This window comes from Kwoniella shandongensis, chromosome 9 (assembly GCF_008629635.2).
Source record: "Kwoniella shandongensis chromosome 9, complete sequence".
NCBI lineage: Eukaryota > Fungi > Basidiomycota > Tremellomycetes > Tremellales > Cryptococcaceae > Kwoniella > Kwoniella shandongensis.
Window position 1 is genome coordinate 1,389,944 of NC_089295.1, and position 20,445 is coordinate 1,410,388.

The 20,445-nt window shown below is 49.7% G+C and overlaps 8 protein-coding genes across 8 annotated transcripts; 4 read left to right on the plus strand and 4 right to left on the minus strand.

Annotated features, from left to right (window-relative positions):
- Nucleotides 1-1,028: 1,028 nt before the first annotated feature.
- CI109_105390 (uncharacterized protein) lies at nt 1,029-3,081 on the plus strand (the record flags this gene model as incomplete). The annotated part of the gene is made up of 8 exons (XM_032007432.1): nt 1,029-1,191; nt 1,357-1,425; nt 1,548-1,644; nt 1,819-2,035; nt 2,168-2,182; nt 2,269-2,713; nt 2,859-2,955; nt 3,027-3,081. 8 exons carry the CDS (start codon nt 1,029-1,031, stop codon nt 3,079-3,081), a joined length of 1,158 nt encoding a protein of 385 aa, XP_031858258.1.
- Nucleotides 3,082-3,878: 797 nt separating this feature from the next.
- CI109_105391 (uncharacterized protein) lies at nt 3,879-4,969 on the minus strand (the record flags this gene model as incomplete). Its single annotated transcript, XM_032007431.1, has 3 exons — nt 3,879-3,960; nt 4,214-4,520; nt 4,780-4,969. 3 exons carry the CDS (start codon nt 4,967-4,969, stop codon nt 3,879-3,881), a joined length of 579 nt encoding a protein of 192 aa, XP_031858257.1.
- Nucleotides 4,970-5,743: 774 nt separating this feature from the next.
- Nucleotides 5,744-7,117, plus strand: CI109_105392 (uncharacterized protein; the record flags this gene model as incomplete). The annotated part of the gene is made up of 6 exons (XM_065967655.1): nt 5,744-5,759; nt 5,840-5,871; nt 6,043-6,188; nt 6,401-6,491; nt 6,676-6,869; nt 7,003-7,117. The coding sequence occupies 6 exons, from the start codon at nt 5,744-5,746 to the stop codon at nt 7,115-7,117; spliced, it is 594 nt and encodes a 197-aa protein (XP_065823727.1).
- A 445-nt stretch (nt 7,118-7,562) lies between these two features.
- Nucleotides 7,563-8,691, minus strand: CI109_105393 (uncharacterized protein; the record flags this gene model as incomplete). The annotated part of the gene is made up of 2 exons (XM_032007429.1): nt 7,563-7,673; nt 7,849-8,691. 2 exons carry the CDS (start codon nt 8,689-8,691, stop codon nt 7,563-7,565), a joined length of 954 nt encoding a protein of 317 aa, XP_031858255.1.
- Nucleotides 8,692-9,607: 916 nt separating this feature from the next.
- CI109_105394 (uncharacterized protein) lies at nt 9,608-11,463 on the plus strand (the record flags this gene model as incomplete). Its single annotated transcript, XM_032007428.1, has 8 exons — nt 9,608-9,891; nt 10,022-10,055; nt 10,167-10,229; nt 10,341-10,466; nt 10,547-10,665; nt 10,742-10,933; nt 10,991-11,034; nt 11,096-11,463. 8 exons carry the CDS (start codon nt 9,608-9,610, stop codon nt 11,461-11,463), a joined length of 1,230 nt encoding a protein of 409 aa, XP_031858254.1.
- A 720-nt stretch (nt 11,464-12,183) lies between these two features.
- Nucleotides 12,184-14,680, minus strand: CI109_105395 (uncharacterized protein; the record flags this gene model as incomplete). Its single annotated transcript, XM_032007427.2, has 11 exons — nt 12,184-12,797; nt 12,874-12,961; nt 13,032-13,124; nt 13,222-13,337; nt 13,439-13,521; nt 13,594-13,656; nt 13,800-14,096; nt 14,173-14,206; nt 14,259-14,269; nt 14,333-14,368; nt 14,469-14,680. The coding sequence occupies 11 exons, from the start codon at nt 14,678-14,680 to the stop codon at nt 12,184-12,186; spliced, it is 1,647 nt and encodes a 548-aa protein (XP_031858253.2).
- Nucleotides 14,681-15,127: 447 nt separating this feature from the next.
- Nucleotides 15,128-16,982, plus strand: CI109_105396 (tRNA (5-methylaminomethyl-2-thiouridylate)-methyltransferase; the record flags this gene model as incomplete). Its single annotated transcript, XM_032007426.2, has 7 exons — nt 15,128-15,161; nt 15,258-15,319; nt 15,389-15,714; nt 15,837-16,017; nt 16,134-16,272; nt 16,373-16,565; nt 16,676-16,982. The coding sequence occupies 7 exons, from the start codon at nt 15,128-15,130 to the stop codon at nt 16,980-16,982; spliced, it is 1,242 nt and encodes a 413-aa protein (XP_031858252.2).
- Nucleotides 16,983-17,288: 306 nt separating this feature from the next.
- Nucleotides 17,289-18,932, minus strand: CI109_105397 (uncharacterized protein; the record flags this gene model as incomplete). Its single annotated transcript, XM_032007425.1, has 4 exons — nt 17,289-17,799; nt 17,870-18,146; nt 18,319-18,523; nt 18,735-18,932. The coding sequence occupies 4 exons, from the start codon at nt 18,930-18,932 to the stop codon at nt 17,289-17,291; spliced, it is 1,191 nt and encodes a 396-aa protein (XP_031858251.1).
- Between the last annotated feature and the right edge of the window lie 1,513 nt (nt 18,933-20,445).

The window sequence follows — 20,445 nt, forward strand, 5'->3', positions numbered from 1 at the left end:
ACACATTTACACAAAGGTACGAGTACGAGTACAGTAGTAGACCCAGACTTGTCTGTGATTTTGTTAGTTGAATTACTTAATTCTTTAATCTACGGCGGTGATCATGCGGATGCATCAATCTGGGTGTGAGCGGCGTTGCAAGAATGAGGATCTCCAGTGGTCTGTTGAGCACTGTCCATTAAACTATGGATTGCTCCTCTGCCACGAACAATCTGTAGAGTCAGTATAGTCGAAGTCATATCCGGTCATCTCGCCTCACCCCTCAACGTTGTCCGAGACGCAGCTCGTTGCGGCACGACCTGGTGAGTTATGCCGACGCAGCACGCTGATCAATCGACGACTGTACAAGTCAGAAAGGAGGATGATCAAGCATCGACATGTATGAGACACTCATATCCAATCAACTGGTAACAAAGCAAGAGGTTTCAAGCAGTGACTATGATTATCGCTCGCTCGCTGCTTCGCATTTCGCCACATTAGATCCGCGGCCGTAAAACTCGGTTACAGTAAACCTGGATGCAGATCCCCGTCTCAATTTTGATTCCAGCTCTGAGTTTTACAAAAGCCGGTGAGTGACCCTCCACTTTTGTGGAATCTTGTTTCGGTTAGGTTTTGCCTTACCAAACTTCGTCCACTACTACTACTACGGACAGTACTGTACATGTATCTCGTTTGTCATGACATGACCTTGGGCTCGCTTGGCTAGACTAAGTCTTCGTCTTAGTGGTGGTGGTGGAGGTGGTGATTTGTTGATCAGCAAATTTAGCGGATTGTGACTAATCATCGTCATTTGTTCTTTCAAGTTGTTTTGACACCGCACCGTACCGGTGGAAGTGAAGACTTGTAAGCTAGACGAGATGATGTGAAGTATTGCAAGCAAGCTAGGATGTATACTATATCACTTTCGACTGTTTTCTGATTTTGAACATCAATCTCATCTTCAGAATCATTATCGTCACCTAATCAACTTGAACCTCACATCAACACCGAACAACACACACACACACACACACACACACACGCGCAGAATGACGATCGCACCTCAAACCAAGCTTTTCACTCCTATCTCTGCTGGATCGTTGGATCTCAAGCACAGGATCGTGATGGCCCCCTTGACTCGAATGAGAGCTGAGAAGGGTACTGGAGTACAATTGGACAGATCGGCAAACTACTACACTCAACGAGCTACCGGTGAGTGAGCGAGCGGTCTATAACTTGTAGCGTAAATCACAGTCATGCTCTGTGCTTGCTTGCAAGCAAGTATGACCATGACTATGAAAATGCTTTGACTCGTTATGAGCAATGTACAGGATGGCAAGGGAGCATGTGCTTATTGCTTGTTCGTTGTATTTGCAGACGGCGGCTTGATCATCTCCGAAGCTACGTTCATCCACGAGGAAGCACGAGGATACGAATTTGTCCCAGGTGAGTGAGAGTGGCAATTCCCTACACAAACGACAAACATGGAGAGAAAACCTTGCACTCCTGGACTCATGTAGCACTACTCGGAATATAATATACTAATCGTGTTTTCGTCCCTCGCGCAGGAATCTACTCTCCCGAACAGATTGCGGGTTGGAAAAAGGTCACGGACGGTGTACACTCCAAGGGTGGCAAGATCTTCTGTCAACTTTGGGCTCTTGGGTGAGTGGCGCTGCTGCTGCTGCATGGCTGGTTTGATCTCTCACCCATCACTTCAAACCTTCCTCTTCCCACTTTGCCTTCGCCACATGACCATCCAACATTATATGAGAGAAGCGTCGTGTCAACATCATGCTGATTATCTCTTCCCTTTCCTGATGCTTTTCGCGCTCGCAGCCGAGTCGCCGACCCTTCAATCTCCCCCGTCATCTACTCTGCCGGATCTATCCCTGACGACGGCACCGATCTCAACGGTAACAAGATCCCCACACCCACTTTACACATCATGACAGAGGACGATATCACCCGATTCGTCGGACATTATGCCCAAGCTGCGAAGAATGCGGTCGAGGCTGGATTTGATGGTGTAGAGATTCACGGAGCGAACGGTTATGTGAGTGGTTATCTGTTTTTAGGGACGGTGCTGTGTTGTCGTCCTGCTACGATTGTCTTGGCAATGAAATATTTACTCTTGTTGTTACAATTCGCTGACACTGGTCCTGATTGTGTTTTTTGTTCTCGATAGTTGCTCGACCAATTCGTGAGTAGATTTTTCTTCCGATAAATCTGCAAACCAAAGAGCGCGTGCTGACCGCTCGACATCGTCTCGTGCTCGCGCTCTCACAGCTCCAAAACAACTCTAACGACCGAACCGACTCATACGGTGGATCCCTCTCCAACAAATTCCGTTTCCCCCTCGCTGTTCTCAACGCCGTCTGTGCAGCGATCGGCCCCTCTCGAGTCGGTATTCGAATGTCCCCATACTCCCGCTTCCAGGGTATGCGTGAACCTAAACCTCTCGACACGTTCGTCCCTTGGACAAGGGCGATCCTGACAGCTCAACCTCAACTTGCCTATGTTCACGCTACCGAAGGACGAGCTCAAGGTGCCGTTGATACCCCCGAACATCTGATAGATGATGTCGACACGTTACAACCTATCCGAGAGGTCGTGCAGGAGTTGGGAGACGGGACGAGGTTCGTTGTGGCGGGTGGATTCTTGCCCGATTCAGCGAAAGAACATGCCGAGAAATACGGTGATGATCTCGTTGCCTTTGGACGATATTTCATCTGTGAGTGTGACATTCTTTACTTCTTTCTCTTTACTACGACTCGACGTCGACGACGGAAAGGGGGTTCGAGCTACAGAAAAGAAAAAAGAAAAATTGCACGAGATGCTAACTAGTTTTTTGCGTCTCGCTCGCTCCGCTCTCGTAGCCAACCCCGATCTCCCTCGACGAGTCGAGAACGGATGGCCTTTGAAGAAATACCAACGAGAGACATTCTACACCCAATCTGAAGAAGGATACGTAGAGTCAGTCAAACTTTCTTCCCATTCCGCTTCGTTCTCTTGAGGCAGTAGCTGACTTGCTTGATTTTTCGCAGCTTCCCAGAGTACAAGGCTCTTGAGCAGGACGATGCGCTCCATTCTTCTGCTTAAGTGTATTTAGGGACAGGACGTATAAGTTAGAGCGATAGATAGATAGAGTAGTTACAGATCATCTCAGTATGAATTGCATTGCATAGTCATCTTGATTGGGAATACAGTAGACGAGAATTCCCATTTGCCAGCGATCATCTGGAGTCGAGAAAAAAGTCTCGAAACAACGCAGACCGGTGGCTGATTCCCTCGTATCGAGAGGTTTGGTGATTTGCTCTTCTAAATCGATGCGGTTGGGGTTGAAATTGTACAAGTGCATCGTTACCTTTTTCAATTGGCGAGCTGCTCTAGAAAATGATATGAAGTCGCTCATCGCAACAACTCTTTGCGCTCATAAATCATACACTCACTAGATAAGAAAGGGAGAAACAAAAAAATGTCAGCTGCGAAGTGGAATGTGTTTCTCAAACGTCACGATCGTATGCAGGTAGATCTGCAATTGGTCGTGCGTGGCTGGGCCATGCGGCCAGAGCTTAAAGCTACGTTTACATAGATCAGCATTGACTAATGACAAAATGTTACCTTCGAAGTGGAATCCAAGCAAATATCTCGCAGTGAACACACTCTCGATGGCGGCTCCAGCGTCAGCTGGGTTGAGACTTTTATCTTTTCCCCGCGCAGTATGTCCAGACCTGACCAGCCGGGCCAAGACCGCAGAACATTCGTGCCAATATCAGCAATATCTGTGCTATCTATCCATTAACACCTTGATCAGATCACTAGCAACTCGTCAATGTATGCATATGCTACAAAGACCAGATAGACCATGTATGTTATATGCAGGACCGTGTAGATATCTACTCTGCTCGGATCTGGAGACCGGAAAGGTCGGCTTGCGAACCGACGGCAACGTTGTGAGGGGAAGCTTGTTCGAATGAGCTGTGGGGGGAGTTGGGAAGGATCAGCAATCGACCAGATAGACGAGACTTCTCATCGGTCGTATTCGCACGCCAGTCGCTCCCAGTCACCCCCTCACTCGCCGACAGGACAGGACAATATCGTTCAATGAAACAACTGTCTCCTTGTATTGACCGTATCGACAGCGTGTCCTGCCGAATTGACGATACACCGGCCCGATCCACCATATTTGCAACGTCCCAATTCTACCTCGAAAGCAGGACCCCTTACTCACCTTGGATACCTCATTCTCCAGACCTTTGGCCTCTCCGCCTCCTGGAACAACAACTTCGTCTCTGCGCCCTCCCTACTCAATTCCAAATGTTTATCATTCCTCTCCTTCCACACCTTCGCTTCGGGGGTGATACCCGCCAACCATCGAGTGACGTAGGGGACAGAGCTGTCCTTGGAAGCTTTCTTGAATGCGTCAGGGTCGAGGGAAGGTGAGATGGGGGAAGATGAGGGGGAAGGGAGGTAAGGGTAGATCAAGATGGAGGCGGTTAAGAGGATGAAGGTGTTTCGCCAAGCGGGGGTGAAGAAGGCTACGCGAGAGAAAAAAACAGGGGTCAGCGATCAAGTAAAGAACGCCCGTCCTTGACAAGTGTGGATTCATATGATTGTGGTGGGCAGTGAGCAGGACAGCAAGAAACGCTGGGATGGATGAGGGATACAAGTCTCAACATGTCAAACAGCAGGAATAGATCCCCCTTCATAGCCAAACTCCAACGCCCTTCGGTTCACGGCGAGACCGTCGCGAAGCCCAAATCAGAAGCCGGTCCAAAGCCCCAGAACTCCACTCACATTCCGTCGTGTAGGCATCACTATCTTCCGCTGCGCTCCCACTTCCATGTCCATGTCCATGATCATCGGGTCCTGCTCTCCTGGACGAACTGCTCGCGAAAGACCTGACCCCCGCGGCGGGAGCTCGAGCTGTCCTAGCGAGGACACCCGGTTGTCGTGAGAGTAATGAGATGGTGGGTCGGAATGACATGGCGGCGTAGGGGTTAGTCGAGTTGTTGATGATACAGGTATAGTAGTGATGTTGAATGCTATAGACGATGAGAGTTGGAGGAAGCGTGATAGGTCCATGCTAACGAGCGACAGGGCGGAAATAGACGGTATCATTGTAATGTGGCAGATCTGATCCCGTCGCAGCAATCGAGGCTGGTGCTGACGTAAGCATTCAAAAGAACCGCGTGAGGCACACTTCAATGTCTGTGCGTTGTTTGTCGATCCGTGTGTAAGGGGTAAAAAGCTTCTAGAAACCGAAGAGCCCTACATCCCTCTTACCATCTCATCGTGAATGAACACATCTGCGCGTTGATCATACAAGGTGAGCAACAAATTCTTACTCTCTAGCAATAGATATCACAAGTATACAGTGGTAAGCCTTGTGAGGTGATCCACATCCCACACGGCGAAGTGGCCGATCACGGCATTCAATTATCAATTGAACCCTACTAGGCACCTTTACTCCACCTTCTATAAGCATTTTCGCTCACACTTGTTCGAAATGGAAATGGACGCGTTCGATTTTCGTTCATGCTCATGTTCTGACTTGCTTGTTTGTTTGACGCAGTGCAGTATCTTATCATCTTATCAAGATACTCTTCTAGTCCGCCTGTATAGCGAATAAAATCACTCCGACGCGTCTTATCAACGTACGCTATTGAACAATATACCGACAGACTTACCACACGACACGACACGACACGACATCGAGACATATCCTTGTTGATTGACACGAGACGTGTCCTGACAAACTATGCAGAGTATAAAATGTGTGTGTCACATCAAGAGGACAGGTCCTTAGGTTGCCGTACATAGGCTGACGCTGATCATGTCACTGTTGCCATCACAGGTGTGGTAGTCGGTGACGGAGCTGTTGGAAAGGTGCGTTTCACGTCTCGGTCAATCAGTCTTTGTGAACCAATCCACACTTTCCTCTCCTGTCCACCATTACGGATGCCCCTCCTTGCTCGCCATCTATTAGAGCCAAACACCACTTCCCCCCTATTCCAACGAGCAACGCCAGCTGACAAATGTAAAAACCCCTTCCCGCAGACATGCCTCTTAATATCTTACACCACCAACGCCTTCCCAGGAGAATACGTCCCAACGGTATTTGATAACTATTCAGCATCGGTCTTGGTGGATGGTAGACCGGTATCGTTAGGATTGTGGGATACAGCAGGTCAAGAAGATTACGAGTGAGTCGGTGTGCTCGTATACGTCCTCGCCTCTTCGGTTTCTATCCAAACTTTGTTCCTGCCTTGTCCTTCTCCTCGGCCATTTTCGTTGAACTACAATGTCAAGGTATATCAGAGCGGAACTCGATTACGGGCTGGTCGTTCTGGTCCTCAGTGTTGCATAAGACGAAGGCGAAGGGGTCTCGCTGATGATCTGTGATTGTGTCGAATAGCCGATTACGTCCTCTCTCGTATCCCCAAACCGACGTGTTCCTCGTCTGCTTCTCCGTCGTCTCTCCGCCCAGTTTCGAAAACATCAGAACGGTGAGTGGCGATGCGACTTGCAGATCCACATAGTACAAACCGAATACCGGAAAGATGCTGATCTACGTGTTTGCCATGCGTGTTTCTTATCGGAAATTAGAAAGTGAGTCTATGCTCCTTTCCACCTTCTGACCGTCCATCCCCACTTTATAAGCAAACAACTAACGTCCCGTCCCGCTCTTAGTGGATCCCTGAGATCGCCCACCATGCCCCCGGAGTGCCTGTCATCTTAATTGGTACGAAACTCGATCTGCGAGAAGATCCCGTCACCATCCAACGACTGAGAGAAAGACGGTTTGCACCCATCACGTATAGTATGGGAATGCAATGCGCGAGAGATGTTGGCGCTGTCAAATATCTAGAAGCGAGTAGTAAGACGTGAGTCCAGCGCCCAGCGCCCAACACTCAGCACCCAGCACCCAGCATCCAGCACCTGGCACGTCCGATCAATCAGATCACGTTTTGTTGGTTGTGTCAGACAGCTGATCATACTGTATTTTGTTTTGGATAGACAAAAAGGATTGAAGAACGTTTTCGACGAAGCGATAAGAGCTGTCCTCGCTCCGCCGGATAGAGCAGGTCCTCATGCCGCCAAGAAGAAGAAGAAGCAGTGTGTGATCTTATAGTGAAGCGAGGCGAAGCATTCAGATCCAGCTTCTTGGGGTGGCAGTAAGGACCGTGGAAGACTATGTAGAACCATAGCGGGCATTGGCTGCTATGCCGTTTAGTGATCTAGTTTAGAAGAACGTTGTGTTTAGTGTACTTTTTCCTGCTCTATTAATTCGCTTTTCGCTTTTCGCTTTTCTTTTTTTTTTGGCGGTATGGTAAGATAGAGTAAATTGTTAATGTGATCGACAGAGCAAAGGATGTGCTTGAGTATTCACCACCATGCATGATACTGTATGCTACGAGAGTGTTCCTATATACCCACGTTGAGAGGTGTAAGGTCGACCAGATTCACAGCCATTGTCCAAACTTCTCTCCTTCTCTCCGATGATCTCTATAAATGCACCTCATCACAATTCCCGCGTCTACTTCCTACCGATCACACCACCTCGCCCCCCTTCCCCACTATGGCTGTCGTTTCACTCGCTCTTTCACTCGATCCGAAGCGACCTTGACTCGGTCCGAGGCGTCTCTTACTTTGCCTTGGGCGTGTGAAGCGGCGCGTGTGAGGCCGCCCTGCAAGTCAAGCAGAGATAAAATCAGCTCTGCATCCCACTCCAAGGCGCTGTGTGTGACAGTCCCGAACCCAGATTCCCGTGCTGTTACCCTAGCACCACAACACCTACTCCCTGTGTGTCTTCACCCACCACCGAGAAAGCACCAAGAGAAGTGTTATAGAAGGCACACTCACCTTGCCGACCCATCCTCTCCTTGTCAACCATCCTACCAACTTCGGTGTCCAAGCGACTGTCAACCCCGCTCTGAAGGGCAAGAGTGCAGTCTTATGTATTGTATAAGCCAAAACGACTTCTGCCCAGAAAGTCTTTCCCATAATTCCACCACTGCCACCACTTTTCTTCTGTTTCTTCCCCTCTTGACCATTGACAATGTTCTCCTGTTCCAAGATACGTTGTTCTTCCTCCCTCTTCTCCTCATCTTCGACTTTCAGTCTATCCGCCTCTTCTTCCCCATATCGCTTCACTCTGTAGTAATGTTTCCCAGCATCATAGAGAGGTTCTATCCTCTCCGCTCCGACCGAATGGACCATGATGAAACATAGTGAAAAGTCCAGAGTGGATAGTGCGAAATAGACACCGACGGCCCACCAACCGTATTTCTTAGAAAGGGCTTTGAATCGTGTATAAGCTGATGCATTAGGTTCGGGTTCGGGTTCCGGGTCGGGGTCGGTATTGAGATCTGTCTCCGTTTCCGTTTCGGATATCGGTTTGGTCGTACTGGGTGAGGTGGGTGTTGCCGTTGCGGATGAGGATGGAGAAGCGAAGAGAGGTCGGGAAGAGGTGGTCAACAGTCTAGTGGAAGGAGGCGGGACGGATATTCGAGAGAAGAGGGCAGTGGTAGTGGAAGTGGAGGCAAAGCCGTGTTGTTGGCGAGCGGTATCAGTCCTCCGCAAAGTGGTAACACCTCGGGCATACCGACTGGTAGACGCAGCCGAGATGACCGATCGAGGTAGAGCCGTTGGTCGCAGAAGAGGAGCGATACCCCTCATTCGTGGTGCACTAGCTCGGAGCGACATAGTGGGTTGATGTTGCTGATCCGCTTCAGTGAAGTAGCGAAATGATTAAGAAGCAAACAGTTGCGAAAGTGGTGTGCGTGGTCTTTATTGATGATGAATTAATGATGTAAGTCGTAGTCTGTGTGTTTCTTTCTATTCTCTGCGCGTAACAACTTCGGCAAGGTCGGTGTCATCCAGCGGACAATACAGATATCTCCGCTCCACGTGGCAGTGAATGGGTTAAGTTGGTTACGTAAAAGTAGTCCCAGTTGCAGATCGATGATGTCTTGGCGGTCGTCAGGTACGGGTACAACCGTAAACATCTTTCCGAGTCTCTCTCTCTGTTTGTGCCAACCTTACCTACCATACTTCTCGTCGTCAAAGATGGGTTAGAGACGTCGTCTGCTCTTTTGAGAAGAGTATGTACAGATGATCAAATGAGAAGAGACCCTTCACCGCGCTCTTATTTGATCCGCTCGGAGAGATAGATCCATTGAATTATCGAATCCCAAATCAAACCGATCCGATTCCGCTCCTAGGTCGAGTTGAGATGTAACATACACACGCCAAGACATTGTTACCTGTCGAAAAGTCACGTTATACGGTAAAAGTGTGCCAAGTGTGCATTCAAGCATTTCCCGCGCTGTTTGCCTGTTTGCCTGTTCTGCCTGCCCGGTCGGTTTGAACGCGTGTTTGTTGGTTAGTGGGTGGAATTGTGGGTGGGTGGCAGGGGCTATGCTAGGAATTGGGTTGTTTGATGTCTTGGCACGGGACGTAAAGCGTTTCCCATTATGGGTTTCCGTTATAAGAAACCTACTGCATGTTATTATCTTTTCCTCTTCTTTCTTCTCTTCTGTGTCAGGTCGCTTTATCCTTCTCACTCATCTCCCTTTTCTTTTTCTTCAGCACGACAATCATCAACACACACACACACACAATGTCACTCTACGCTCTTCTCCCTCTTCTCGCTCTTATCCCGGCTTCTCTCGCTCAAGTGACCGCCTCCTTCCCTAACGGAGCTACCAACCCCGCCGAACCTTCGTTCTACCCCGTCGGATCGTTCGTCAACCAAACTTCCCTCTCGAGATTATTGACCCTCAACGGTGTCGACGATTTCTGTCTCTATGGTCCTCCAGAGTCAGGGACAGGTGTTGAGAACGAGATTGGAAGTGTGGAACCAATCGTCGTTGCTTATTGCACAAAGCCTAGAAACGGTGCTAGGTGAGTGCATGCGCGGCCTGTACAATAGACCACCCGGATTCCATCACTCCGTAACACTTGCTGTACTCGTAGTCTAGACGATGGCGGCAAATCCGCAGATCGTGTGCTGACTTCATGCCCTACCTTTCAGGTTGATTCCCGACGGTGCGATCACCGGCGCTCACGTAGGTTTATCATCACCACATGACTTGTCGTCCCACTTGTAAAACTACTTGTGTGGCGAAATTCGTTGTGCAATCGACATTTCAGCTGACCCTTTCGGCTTCTCTATACAGTTCATCAAGACTCCCCTCTACGTCCAAATCCACGGTTTCTGGGACGGAACAAAGGTCAACATTGTGAGTGGGAGCAGGTTTTCAATGATGAGCTATCACTGACATGCCGGAGCTCTTCTCGTTTCTCTCTTTTCACTTGATTCCCAAACGCCAATCTATGCCCACTGCATGCAGGTCCCCGGAGATGCCGGTGGTGAGCTCGACCCTCACGGTGCTGAGAACCTCGGTAACCCCATCGGCGGAAATGTCACCTCCAACGTCGGCGGTACCGACGTCTTCTACGAGGAATGGATGTCTTTCGTGAGTAAACGGGTCGACCACTATCTAATCACCATTTGGGTATTCGCGCATCAATGCTGACTACTTACTCGTCCCGACAGATCTCCTACGACCAGTTCTGTCTCCGTATCTGTACTGCCGAGACTGGAAACGTCACCACTGCTCTTCAGTGTGAGCACGAGTTAGATATCATGGGATGTCAATTCGTCATGGCCATCGAGTGAGTATCGCAACTCTGCCCTTAGCGGCTGCACATCTCCGCCACGGGCCATTTGCTGACTACTTTCCGTCTATAGGAACTTCTACCAATCCAACAACACATTCTCATCTTGTGAAGGTGCTGCTGCCGCCCCTCCCGGTCTCTACCCCTTGCCCGGAGGTGGTACATCCACTTTCCGACAGCGATACACCGGTACCTACACCGACGGTGCGGGTTCCGTCGGTCAGTTCACCGTTGGACAGACCGTCACCCCCAGCAGTGTTGCTTTGTGAGTGGGCGTGATGCAGCGATTCAACCCGTCATTCGCTGACAAGGCCAACTCTAGCTACCCCGCTACTTCCAACTGTGTCACCTACTCCACCATCTCTAGTGAGTCGCAAGCGTCCCTTACTGCATCCCAGGATATCAGCTGATTATATTTCTCTTTCAGACGGAGTTGACACTGCCAACTTTGCCGTGACTGCCACTCCCTCCATCCTTTCTGGCGGGAGCACCGTCGCTGCCACCGGTGTCGGATCGACTTCGCAAACTCGACCTTCCGGCGCATCTTCCGTCACCTCTCGAGCTTCCTCTGCCTCTGCTTCGGCATCAGCATCAGGAGGTTCCGCTTCCGCTTCCGCTTCTCGATCCGGTGCTGCCGCCTCCGGTGCTTCGGGTGCGTCTGCCGCCGTTTCAGGTGCCAGTTCCGCTGCTGCCAGCTCTGGTGCTGGTCCCTGCGCCATGTTCTCCACACACGCCGTCACCGGCGTCGTCGTTGGTCTCGTTGGCATGTTGGTCGGAGCCGTCACACTTCTTTAAGTAGTGTTTCTGGATATGGTGTGATGGAAGGGATGACATACACGACAAGGCAAGGTGTAATGTAGTCGGAGAGAAGACGCTCTAAGAGGATGTTTCATGTTTCATATTTCCCACCATGTTTTTTAAACTATTTCACTCTCATTCGCAATGGACTTTTGACTTTCACTAGTATCCTCATTTCATCATTCAAAAAGAGTCCTCTGTTCGGATCGGTTCAATTCAAGATTCATGCGTCAACGAAGTTACTTGACGATCACGATCATCTATTCCATCCCTAATGAATAATGATGCATTGGTTCATGTCTCCGTGTCGTGACAGTCACCTGCTGGTCTAAAGTCTTACGAAAGTGTTACCGCGGTTACCGAGGACGCCCCTCACATACCCATTCATTGCAACGAAGATGAACCGATAGTGCTGTTCATCGACTTGAGGGAGTTCCTCGACACTGCAGCGGGGCCAGTAACGTCATATGAAAGGCATATGCATGAAAGGGGTGGATAGATTATCCAAGCCCCGTATCTCGTCAAAAGGAAGTGAAGTGGCTAAACACAAGAATGTAGAAATGATACTGCATATAAATCGCTAACTCGTAGCCTTTTTTCTCGGATCATCGTAAAATCATAAACTCCTCGTGTCTCATGTCCAAAACGTCCACAACGTCCACCACGTCTCTTTAATCCACCATGTTTGTCTGGGTCGCCTCTCGCTCGCGCTCGCGCTCACATAGGTCTTTGACAACTTGGACAAAGCCAAATGACTGCTCTTTCCAATTCCATCTCCTCACTTCCCCATTCAACTTGCCACCGTTTGATCAATTTACCAAGTTCCCCTCTCTCTTCTGCTTGCTTCGCGTCTCCCGTGTCCAACTCCGTTTTGGTCGATTCGACACCTCTTTCTTCTCGATTTTTAAGCAAGATCTCTCTCGCTCTGACAACTTTCGTAGCGTTACCCACTATCCCTTCAACACCCGGTCCTCTCGTGATGGCAATTTGAGCAGCCAGTCTGATATTTTCAGGTAAATGCGAATCAACCTCTTTCAATTCTGCCAAAGTTGTCGAATCAATCTCCACCATCTCCGACTTCCCTTCGGGATCCTCTTCATCTTTCGCCTGGGGACGGTGTTGTGTCGTCGAAGTGGACCCTGAGGATGAATCCGATGGTCCTTGTCCCGCCGTGAGAGATCTCTTCGGATCCGTAGGTCCGATGGCTGCATTTGGGAAAGAGAGGAGTTCAAGACCTGATTTTTTGATTTGTTCAATATACGTTGGTGTAGGGGTACGTCGGTAGAGGTCTTTCCAATCGAGACATCCGAGATGAAACCATTTCAGGCAGTCTGCGCGGAGCGTATCAATATCAGTCAACGACTCAGAGCCACTTGACGAGCCCTTGTCCGTATATGTGTGACTCACCTGGATGAGGGCACAGGGCCATTGTTTCTGGATGATCGGACAGAGGGAGATACCCTTGACCACAATAACATGTCGGTTGTCTGAAATTCTGTCAAGTCCACCAGTGTCAGCAATGCTATTTCAAACGATGAGACGACGGCCGTTCAACATCAACTCACGAAAAGATGCCCGGATGGAGCATTGGACGTCTCACTCTTCCTCTTTCCTTTGGTAGTTGTGATAACGCCCGTCGTGATTCGTTTTGGGAACAGCTGAAAATGCAACCAGTATCAGCATCAATCTCCTCCTCCTAGACAACCTGTGAAGCTGCCGCAGAGGTAGTAGCGATGATCAGCCAGCAACACTCACTTGCTCTGCTTCTATCGGAGTGGGGATCCTAGCTTCTGACCTGTAGAATATCGCTCGTTCGTCGAATGGTTCCTGCATGGGATTGGTCTCGTCGAAGAGGATTACTTGGGCTCGACCTATGTCACAAGTATTCGAGTCAGCTCAACTAAACCGAATGACCAAACGCAGTCCTCACACAAGGGTGGGATGTCTCGACATAGCATAAGATGATACACACCTTCAACAGCTCCTACAGGTTGGAGCGCATCATATTCTGGTCCGAGCATGTAAACTTCTTTTCCCCCGACTTTGCCTTTCGGTCTACGAGTCACCAATGGGATTCTTCGTCAGCGAAAGAAAGAGATATCTGGATACATGCCTGAGCCCACTCACAAGCCAGTCTTGATACCTTGATCACGAAGTTCTTTGACGTTTCGACACATCCATCTGACCTTTCTGTGGCACGGAAACGCGAATCAATCAGTAACCATGAACCTTCATCTGAGTCTGCCGCACGGTTACGTTCATCCAGATTGACCAAGAGTTGAAACAAACGGAGACTAGAGAGGGAGCGTGTGCGTGATAATCAGCCCACTCACAGCCAGACATAACTCGTATCTCTCGCTCTGATCTCGACGATCCTGCCCAACCAAAACCCTGCAGCCCATCTCGCATCCGACTCTTTCTGTATCTCTTCAGGATCAAATTCGTCCAACTCTGTCTCGCCTTCTTCTTCTTGCGGTTGGGTGGTCCCGTTCTCGCCATTCGTATTTGTGTTGGTAGTAGTTGAGGTCGCACCGTCTGTTCCTTGCGAGGGTGAACGACGGCGTATCTTCTTAGGTCGGGGTGGAGGGACGTATGATGATGGACGGGAGCCTTCGTGTGGAAGCCAAACGCTGCAAATCGCAAATAGAATATCAGCATCTCTCTTACTGAAGGCCGGCCACGGTTGAAGGAGAAAGATAGACGTACAACTCGCCAAGTGCGTATGAGTTGTTGGGCGGGACTGGTATGATCATCAGCGTTGATCAAAGCTCAGAGTCGCGCTTCCAACTTACGCAAGAACGACCTATCACAACAAATCAAACATCAGCTATATCCTACCCCTGCAGTATCTCAGTGCAGAACTCACTTGTATCTTTTCAAAGCTTGGAATTCCTCCTGAGAACTACATGTGAGAGTTACAACATCAGTGTCTGACAGACAACGCGTCTCGCTCTCGCGAAAGAGAGACCGTGCGGCGATGTGTGAGACAAAGAAAAACTTACGGCGGTGTCCAAGGGACTGGAGTATTACTCTGGCTAGCTGACGATCTCTTCTTTGATACAGGCATGACGGGCGAGGTGGTAGCGGTGGTATCACCAAGAAGAGGGTTGCAGGGGAGAGGAGAGGAGAGAGGTTGTAAATGAAAGATCAAATGAAATGATGGGATGGAATGGGATGTGATGTTCAGCGCGTCGTTTTTGACCAACGAGAACATTTATTGTCGAATTGTGGATACCCCACAATTTTCTGGAAAATCATTTTGTGATTTGTTATTGTATTTCTCGCTTCCATCCTCACTTCTCACTTTCACTCCACTACTCGGCAAGAGAGATCGCCAGACTGCCAGGCGACTAGGGATTCGACTGTGAATACGAGGCAGACGAAGAAAGAGCAAGACTAGGTTGGCGCCGGTCTGCGAACCAAGAGGTCCTCCGCAATGTCCCGATCACTTCTCGTTCGATCTTTTCTCGCCTCGACGTCAATTCCGGCAGCTCGATCTGCGGCAGTCCCGCCGTGTGTGCGGATGGCGCAGAGGCGAGCGGGGCTATTGAGTACAGATGTACGAGCTCTTCTTCCAGGCTCAACTTTTGGCCAAAGCGCTGTGCGATGGGTACATACGGGTGGTCTATCGAAGGGAGAGCTGGATGAGCTGCTACCTACTATGGAGGAGCTCGGCTTGAGAGAGGGTGATCATGGTGAGTCCCAATTCTGAAGCCCTTCAGAGAGAGCTTTGCTTTCGAACCGTACATATTGCAAAGAAACGCTGACTTCACTTCTTGCCTCGTCGCTAGTCACTGTCGCCATGTCCGGTGGCGTCGATTCCGCCACCACACTTCGGATACTGAGTGAATTCGTGAGTCTTCTTCGTCCCCTAAAAATCGCAATGTATCTCATGCTGACGTTCCCTTTGCGACTACAATAGCCAATCCACATCGATGTCATCTTCATGCGTAATTGGGATCCCCTACTTTCCGAATCTTCCACTTCATCATCATCCTCGTCAACTCCCTTCTCATTATCATATGCTGGACCATCGTCCTCTGGATCTGGCAAATCACTAAATCTATCACCTTGTCAATGGGAACAAGATTACACAGACGTTCTTCGTGTCACGAAACAGCTTGGAATACCTTCTGAGAAAGTGCGATTGGTCGATCTGTCAAAGGAATATTGGAGTAGGGTGTTCGAACCTGCTGTAGGGGTGTGGGAGAGAGGAGGGACACCAAATCCCGATGTGGATTGTAATCGGTGAGCGGAAGTCCAGTCCACCTCCTATTGTATTTGGACGACGGTGATAGACACTCTGCCGAGCTGTTTTCTCATCCCAACAGCTTGGATTGATGCTAATGTTGATTCGCCTCGTTACATAGAGAGATCAAGTTCGGTGCTTTACTCGATGTATTACCTCGAGCAGACCGCCATTTCCTTGCTACGGGACATTATGGTCGAGTCGATCATTCTGGCGACTTCCCAAGACTTTGTAGAGCAAAGGACAAGGCGAAAGATCAGACATACTACCTCTCTCAGATGAGCGAGTATCAACTGAGTCGGGTGAGTGGAATATAACTCCTATCAACAACGCCTCTTTCTTCTCCTTCCGATCCGATGCAATCGCACTGAAGTCGTTCTGGTTGCCGTGCTGACAGGTGTGCATGTACTTATCACAGACCATTTTACCCCTCGGCAGACTGACAAAGCCATCCGTACGACGTCTCGCCTCTCATTGGGCATTACCGAATCATGCGAAAGAAGAATCGATGGGCGTATGTTTCATTGGTGAAAGGGGGAAGTTCGGTGACTTTATCTGTAAGTGATCGGTGTCCTGCCCTCCAAATGATCTCAGATGCCACTGGCAGGCATCAGGAAGCGAAAGACATCGTACGCTGATAGTATTCTTATTTCAAAGCTCAATATACCTCTCCACCCGAATCGCCAGGCCACCTCGTCAATCTATCTGGGAAGAGACTAGCGCCTCACAAGGGATTGTGGTATTATACCATCGGACAGCGTGCAAAGGTTGCGAATCAATTACAGCCGCTGTTCGTAGCGAAGAAGGGAGTGGGTGAGAATGGGCAAGACATTTTGGTCGTACCGGGACAGTGAGTATTCGTGTTATTCAACACATCCTTATCCGTCCACGACAAGAGATGGGGCGGTCAGGCTGGAGACGTCGATTTAAGCTTGATCATTGACTTACAACAAATCGTAGGGATCACCCATTACTCTCTTGCGATCGACTCTACACCGACTCTTTCCACTGGATACACGGTTGTTACCCTACGGAAATACTGAATCGCAATGACGACAAAGTCAACATCCAAGTTCGACATCGCATGACCCCTGTCCGGGGGACAGTCTCGCCTGATCCTACCAATGTTGGAGCGGTGATCATAGATTTCGAAGAGCCTTTGTCCGGGGTCAGTCCGGGTCAAGTCGCGGGAGTATGGTATGGCGATTGGTGTTTGGGTAGTGGAGTGATAAGAGATACTCGATGCGGGGGCGCGGAGATGGCCTAATGGGGTTGCACTTGGCCCAACAGGAATAACTGACATGATCAGCATAATCGCGGCATCACCTTCGGCATAACATCATACTATAGACAGCATAGATAGCATAGCATTATAGCACAGCATAGCATAGATAACATGTCTCTTCCCACTCACTACAACTCAGATGAAGAGGTTCTTCGCTGATTGGGACTGTTTGAAACGCCTCCTCACATTGGTGGGGCAGGATCGAGCTGATACCCGCTCCGTCGTGTTGATGTCATGCCAGATGCATATAAGGAAACCGGACCCTCATGACTGCTCGCTCTAGCTAATCTACAAGTACGCTCTGACCAAACCCTTCCCTGCCTCTGCTCCCATACCCTTTGCCAAACCATCGACCATTCCACCCAAACAGACCATCTCCAATCGACTGGGTTCTTTCGTACCTCCTCTGATCTCCTGTGAGATGGAAGGGAACTCTGATAATCCCTGTTTTCTTCTTCGCGCATTCTCCTCCTCTCGATCTTTGATAACTTGTTCGTGCTTGACCTTTTCTCTGGCGATCTGTCGAGTCAAGAAAGCGACGTTGTTGGCCTCGTGAGAATGGAGAGTGAGGGAATCGAGAGTGTTTTGGAGGTACGATGTGAGAGATGTAGGGAGAGGGTTGACGAGCGCCTGGAAGGAGGGAGGGAGGGGGACGGAAGGTGTTGTGAGTGAGGGTGATGCGGGGGTTGTCTCGGGTGTAGAGAGGGTAGAGAGGAAAGCGGAGATGAGCGTGGGGGAAGTAACGCTGATAGGAAGGGGAGTAAGGAGGGTAGAAGCGGTGATCCCGTGCTCGGTAAGACTATAACAAAGACGCAAGACCAAAATCAGCATTTCTCCTTATTCGTGATTCCCTACTATGCGGCACTCACGTCTGACCATCCCACTTGCCCTTCTTGGCGGCATCCCTCGCACCCTCGCTCAATCTGTACGCCTTGACACTCAAATCCCCACCGTTGGCTCTGGACGCATCGTGAATGACCAAAACGGCCTTGCCTCGACCAGCATTCTTCTCAACGGCAGCGAGGAGGTCGACCGACACTCGGGTGGCAAAACCACCGTTGTGGGTGGAGAGGTAGATACCAATGGGGGAGTCGGGAGTTTGGACTTCTCGGAGGTGGTTGAGGAGTCGGGTGGAGTATGAGTTGGCTGAGTGGAGGAGCAGTGTCAGCGTATGCGCAACTTCGCGATAATAGGCTCTTTGTGACGGAAGAGGGGCAACCACTCAGGTTGATATGGTAAGGGAGATATGGGAATAATTGATGTGATGGGCAGCCAGCCTGAGGTGGGAAAGCGAAAAGACAGGAGAACCCCCACTCACGTCCAAGACCGGTCTCTCCACCTGGCAACGCAAAGCTGTCCTCGACCTCCATCACACCGTCCAGATCCAAACCCAACAGCACACCGAGACAGTCGGTGTGAGACGAGAGTGCGGTAGGGGGAGGAGCGTTTCGGTCTTGTTGCAAGGTTGAAGAAGGAGGGGCGGGGAGAATGTCGGTGGAATGTTTCATGATTTTGAGGAAGACCTATGACGCGGAAAGAGCAACGGTCAGCTCATGCTCGTCGACTAAAACGCAGCCATAGCCGCCTCCCTTCTCTTTTTCTCTTCCTTCTGTCCACGCAAACGAGTGTTCTGCCTTGCTCCTCCTTTACGCGCAGTTTGACACAACCGTCGCGAGAATGACGAAAAGTCTCCCCTTCCTCAACCCGTCGATCAACCCAAGCTTTCCCACTCACCAAGCTATTCAACGAAACGCTCTCCACCTCCCTACCAGCCTCGACATCCACAACACCTTCCAATCTCTGCGGAACCTTGGTGGCATTGTTCGCTGCGCTCGCACCTGCTGAAGAAGTTTGGTTGGCGGTGTTGTTTGATTGTCGTACTGATGTTGCTGCGGGGAGCGAAGCAGCCAAAGCTGCTGCCATTGAAGTCATTTTCGGTGTGTATTGGCGCGGTACGGGTGAGCCTGTGGTCGTTGCGCCTTTTAGTTTAGATGTACTTAGTCTAGATGTATCAGTCTAGATGGGATGATGTGTGGACGATGTATGAACAAAGAGACAATAGACGCAACGAAGGGCTCAGAGATGAAAGTTGTCGGCGTTTCGGCAATATTGCCGCCTGTGCATAGGAGGCAGAGCGAATGTGGCACTTCGCGAACACTCTCGAGTCTCCATTGTGTGAGGGGAATCTGCACACTTTTGGATAGCAGCGCTGACACAGACCAGCATAACAAAGACTTAAATCACATTCACATATCTGATTAATGAGATGTCCATCCATTTCTACTTAACAAAATCCTCCACTTTGACTCTCTCAGTTTGATTCAATCCATCATGAATGTAATAAGGACAAGCTACCTACGGTGGCTCCTCCGATCCTGGTTCTGGGAACCACGGGCTTTCTCGTAAGCAAGTCTTGCTTCAGCATCTCTAGCCTGGTGGTATTGATCGTCGCCATACATCCTCAACCCAATCTGTGCTGACTTCAACAAGTCCACTTGTGTGGTCAATGAGGACACTTGTGTGCTCAGATCATAGACCACCTCCTGATGCTTCCGTTGCAGCTCTGCAAGCTCAGCCTTGAGGTCGCGATTCTCCTCCTCCAGCTCTTGGACACGCGATGCAGAATCTGTGAAGGCTGTAAGTGAAGATGTACTTCCTCCAGGCCAAGCACTGTCATTCTGACCATAATTGGTGTTGTATGCGCTATCTGCCAGGGGCCCAGATAAACCCCTTCCTCTATAAATATAAGAGGCATGGTGGCTGGCTCCAGACGGTGTGGTACAACAAGGTCCGTCGAGGATAGGGGCGGACATGCAAGAGCGGTTGAACGAGAACCGGACGGTTAGCCCTTCTCCGTCGAATCTTGGTGGTACCACGCTAGGCCTACTAAGAGACCTATGGTGGAGTGCTACAACGGATTACCCAAACTTGTTGGGGTGGATGTATAGTGCCCTCGCCTTTGATCAGACATGATGATGGATGTGTGTGTGTGTGTGTGTGTGTGTGTGTGTGTGTGTGTGTGTGTGTGTGTGTGTGTGTGTGTGTGTGTGTGTGTGTGTGTGTGTGTGTGTGTGTGTGTGATTTGATGCCCGGGAAAGACAAAAAACACCTAGCGCAGACTTGACTTTACCCCTATTTGTACCTGTTGTCCTGTGGTCAAGCGTCGTTCAAGCGTGTCGATCCTGCCTATGACATCAATGACATCAAAAGAAGGGAAAGAGGAGTAAAAAGGTGAGCTAATACATGATACAGGTTTGTAAAACTCAATGGTACTGAGAAGTACACTGGTTCAGGGGTGTGTTCAAACATGTTTTGACTTATATCATCCTTTGAATCTGTCTCCAAGATGTAATGTGGATACCTCCACTGATGTCATATTGTGTGTTAAATTGATATCGTCAGAAGCACAAAAGCCAAGGAGAAAGAGGGTTAGCTGATACATGTA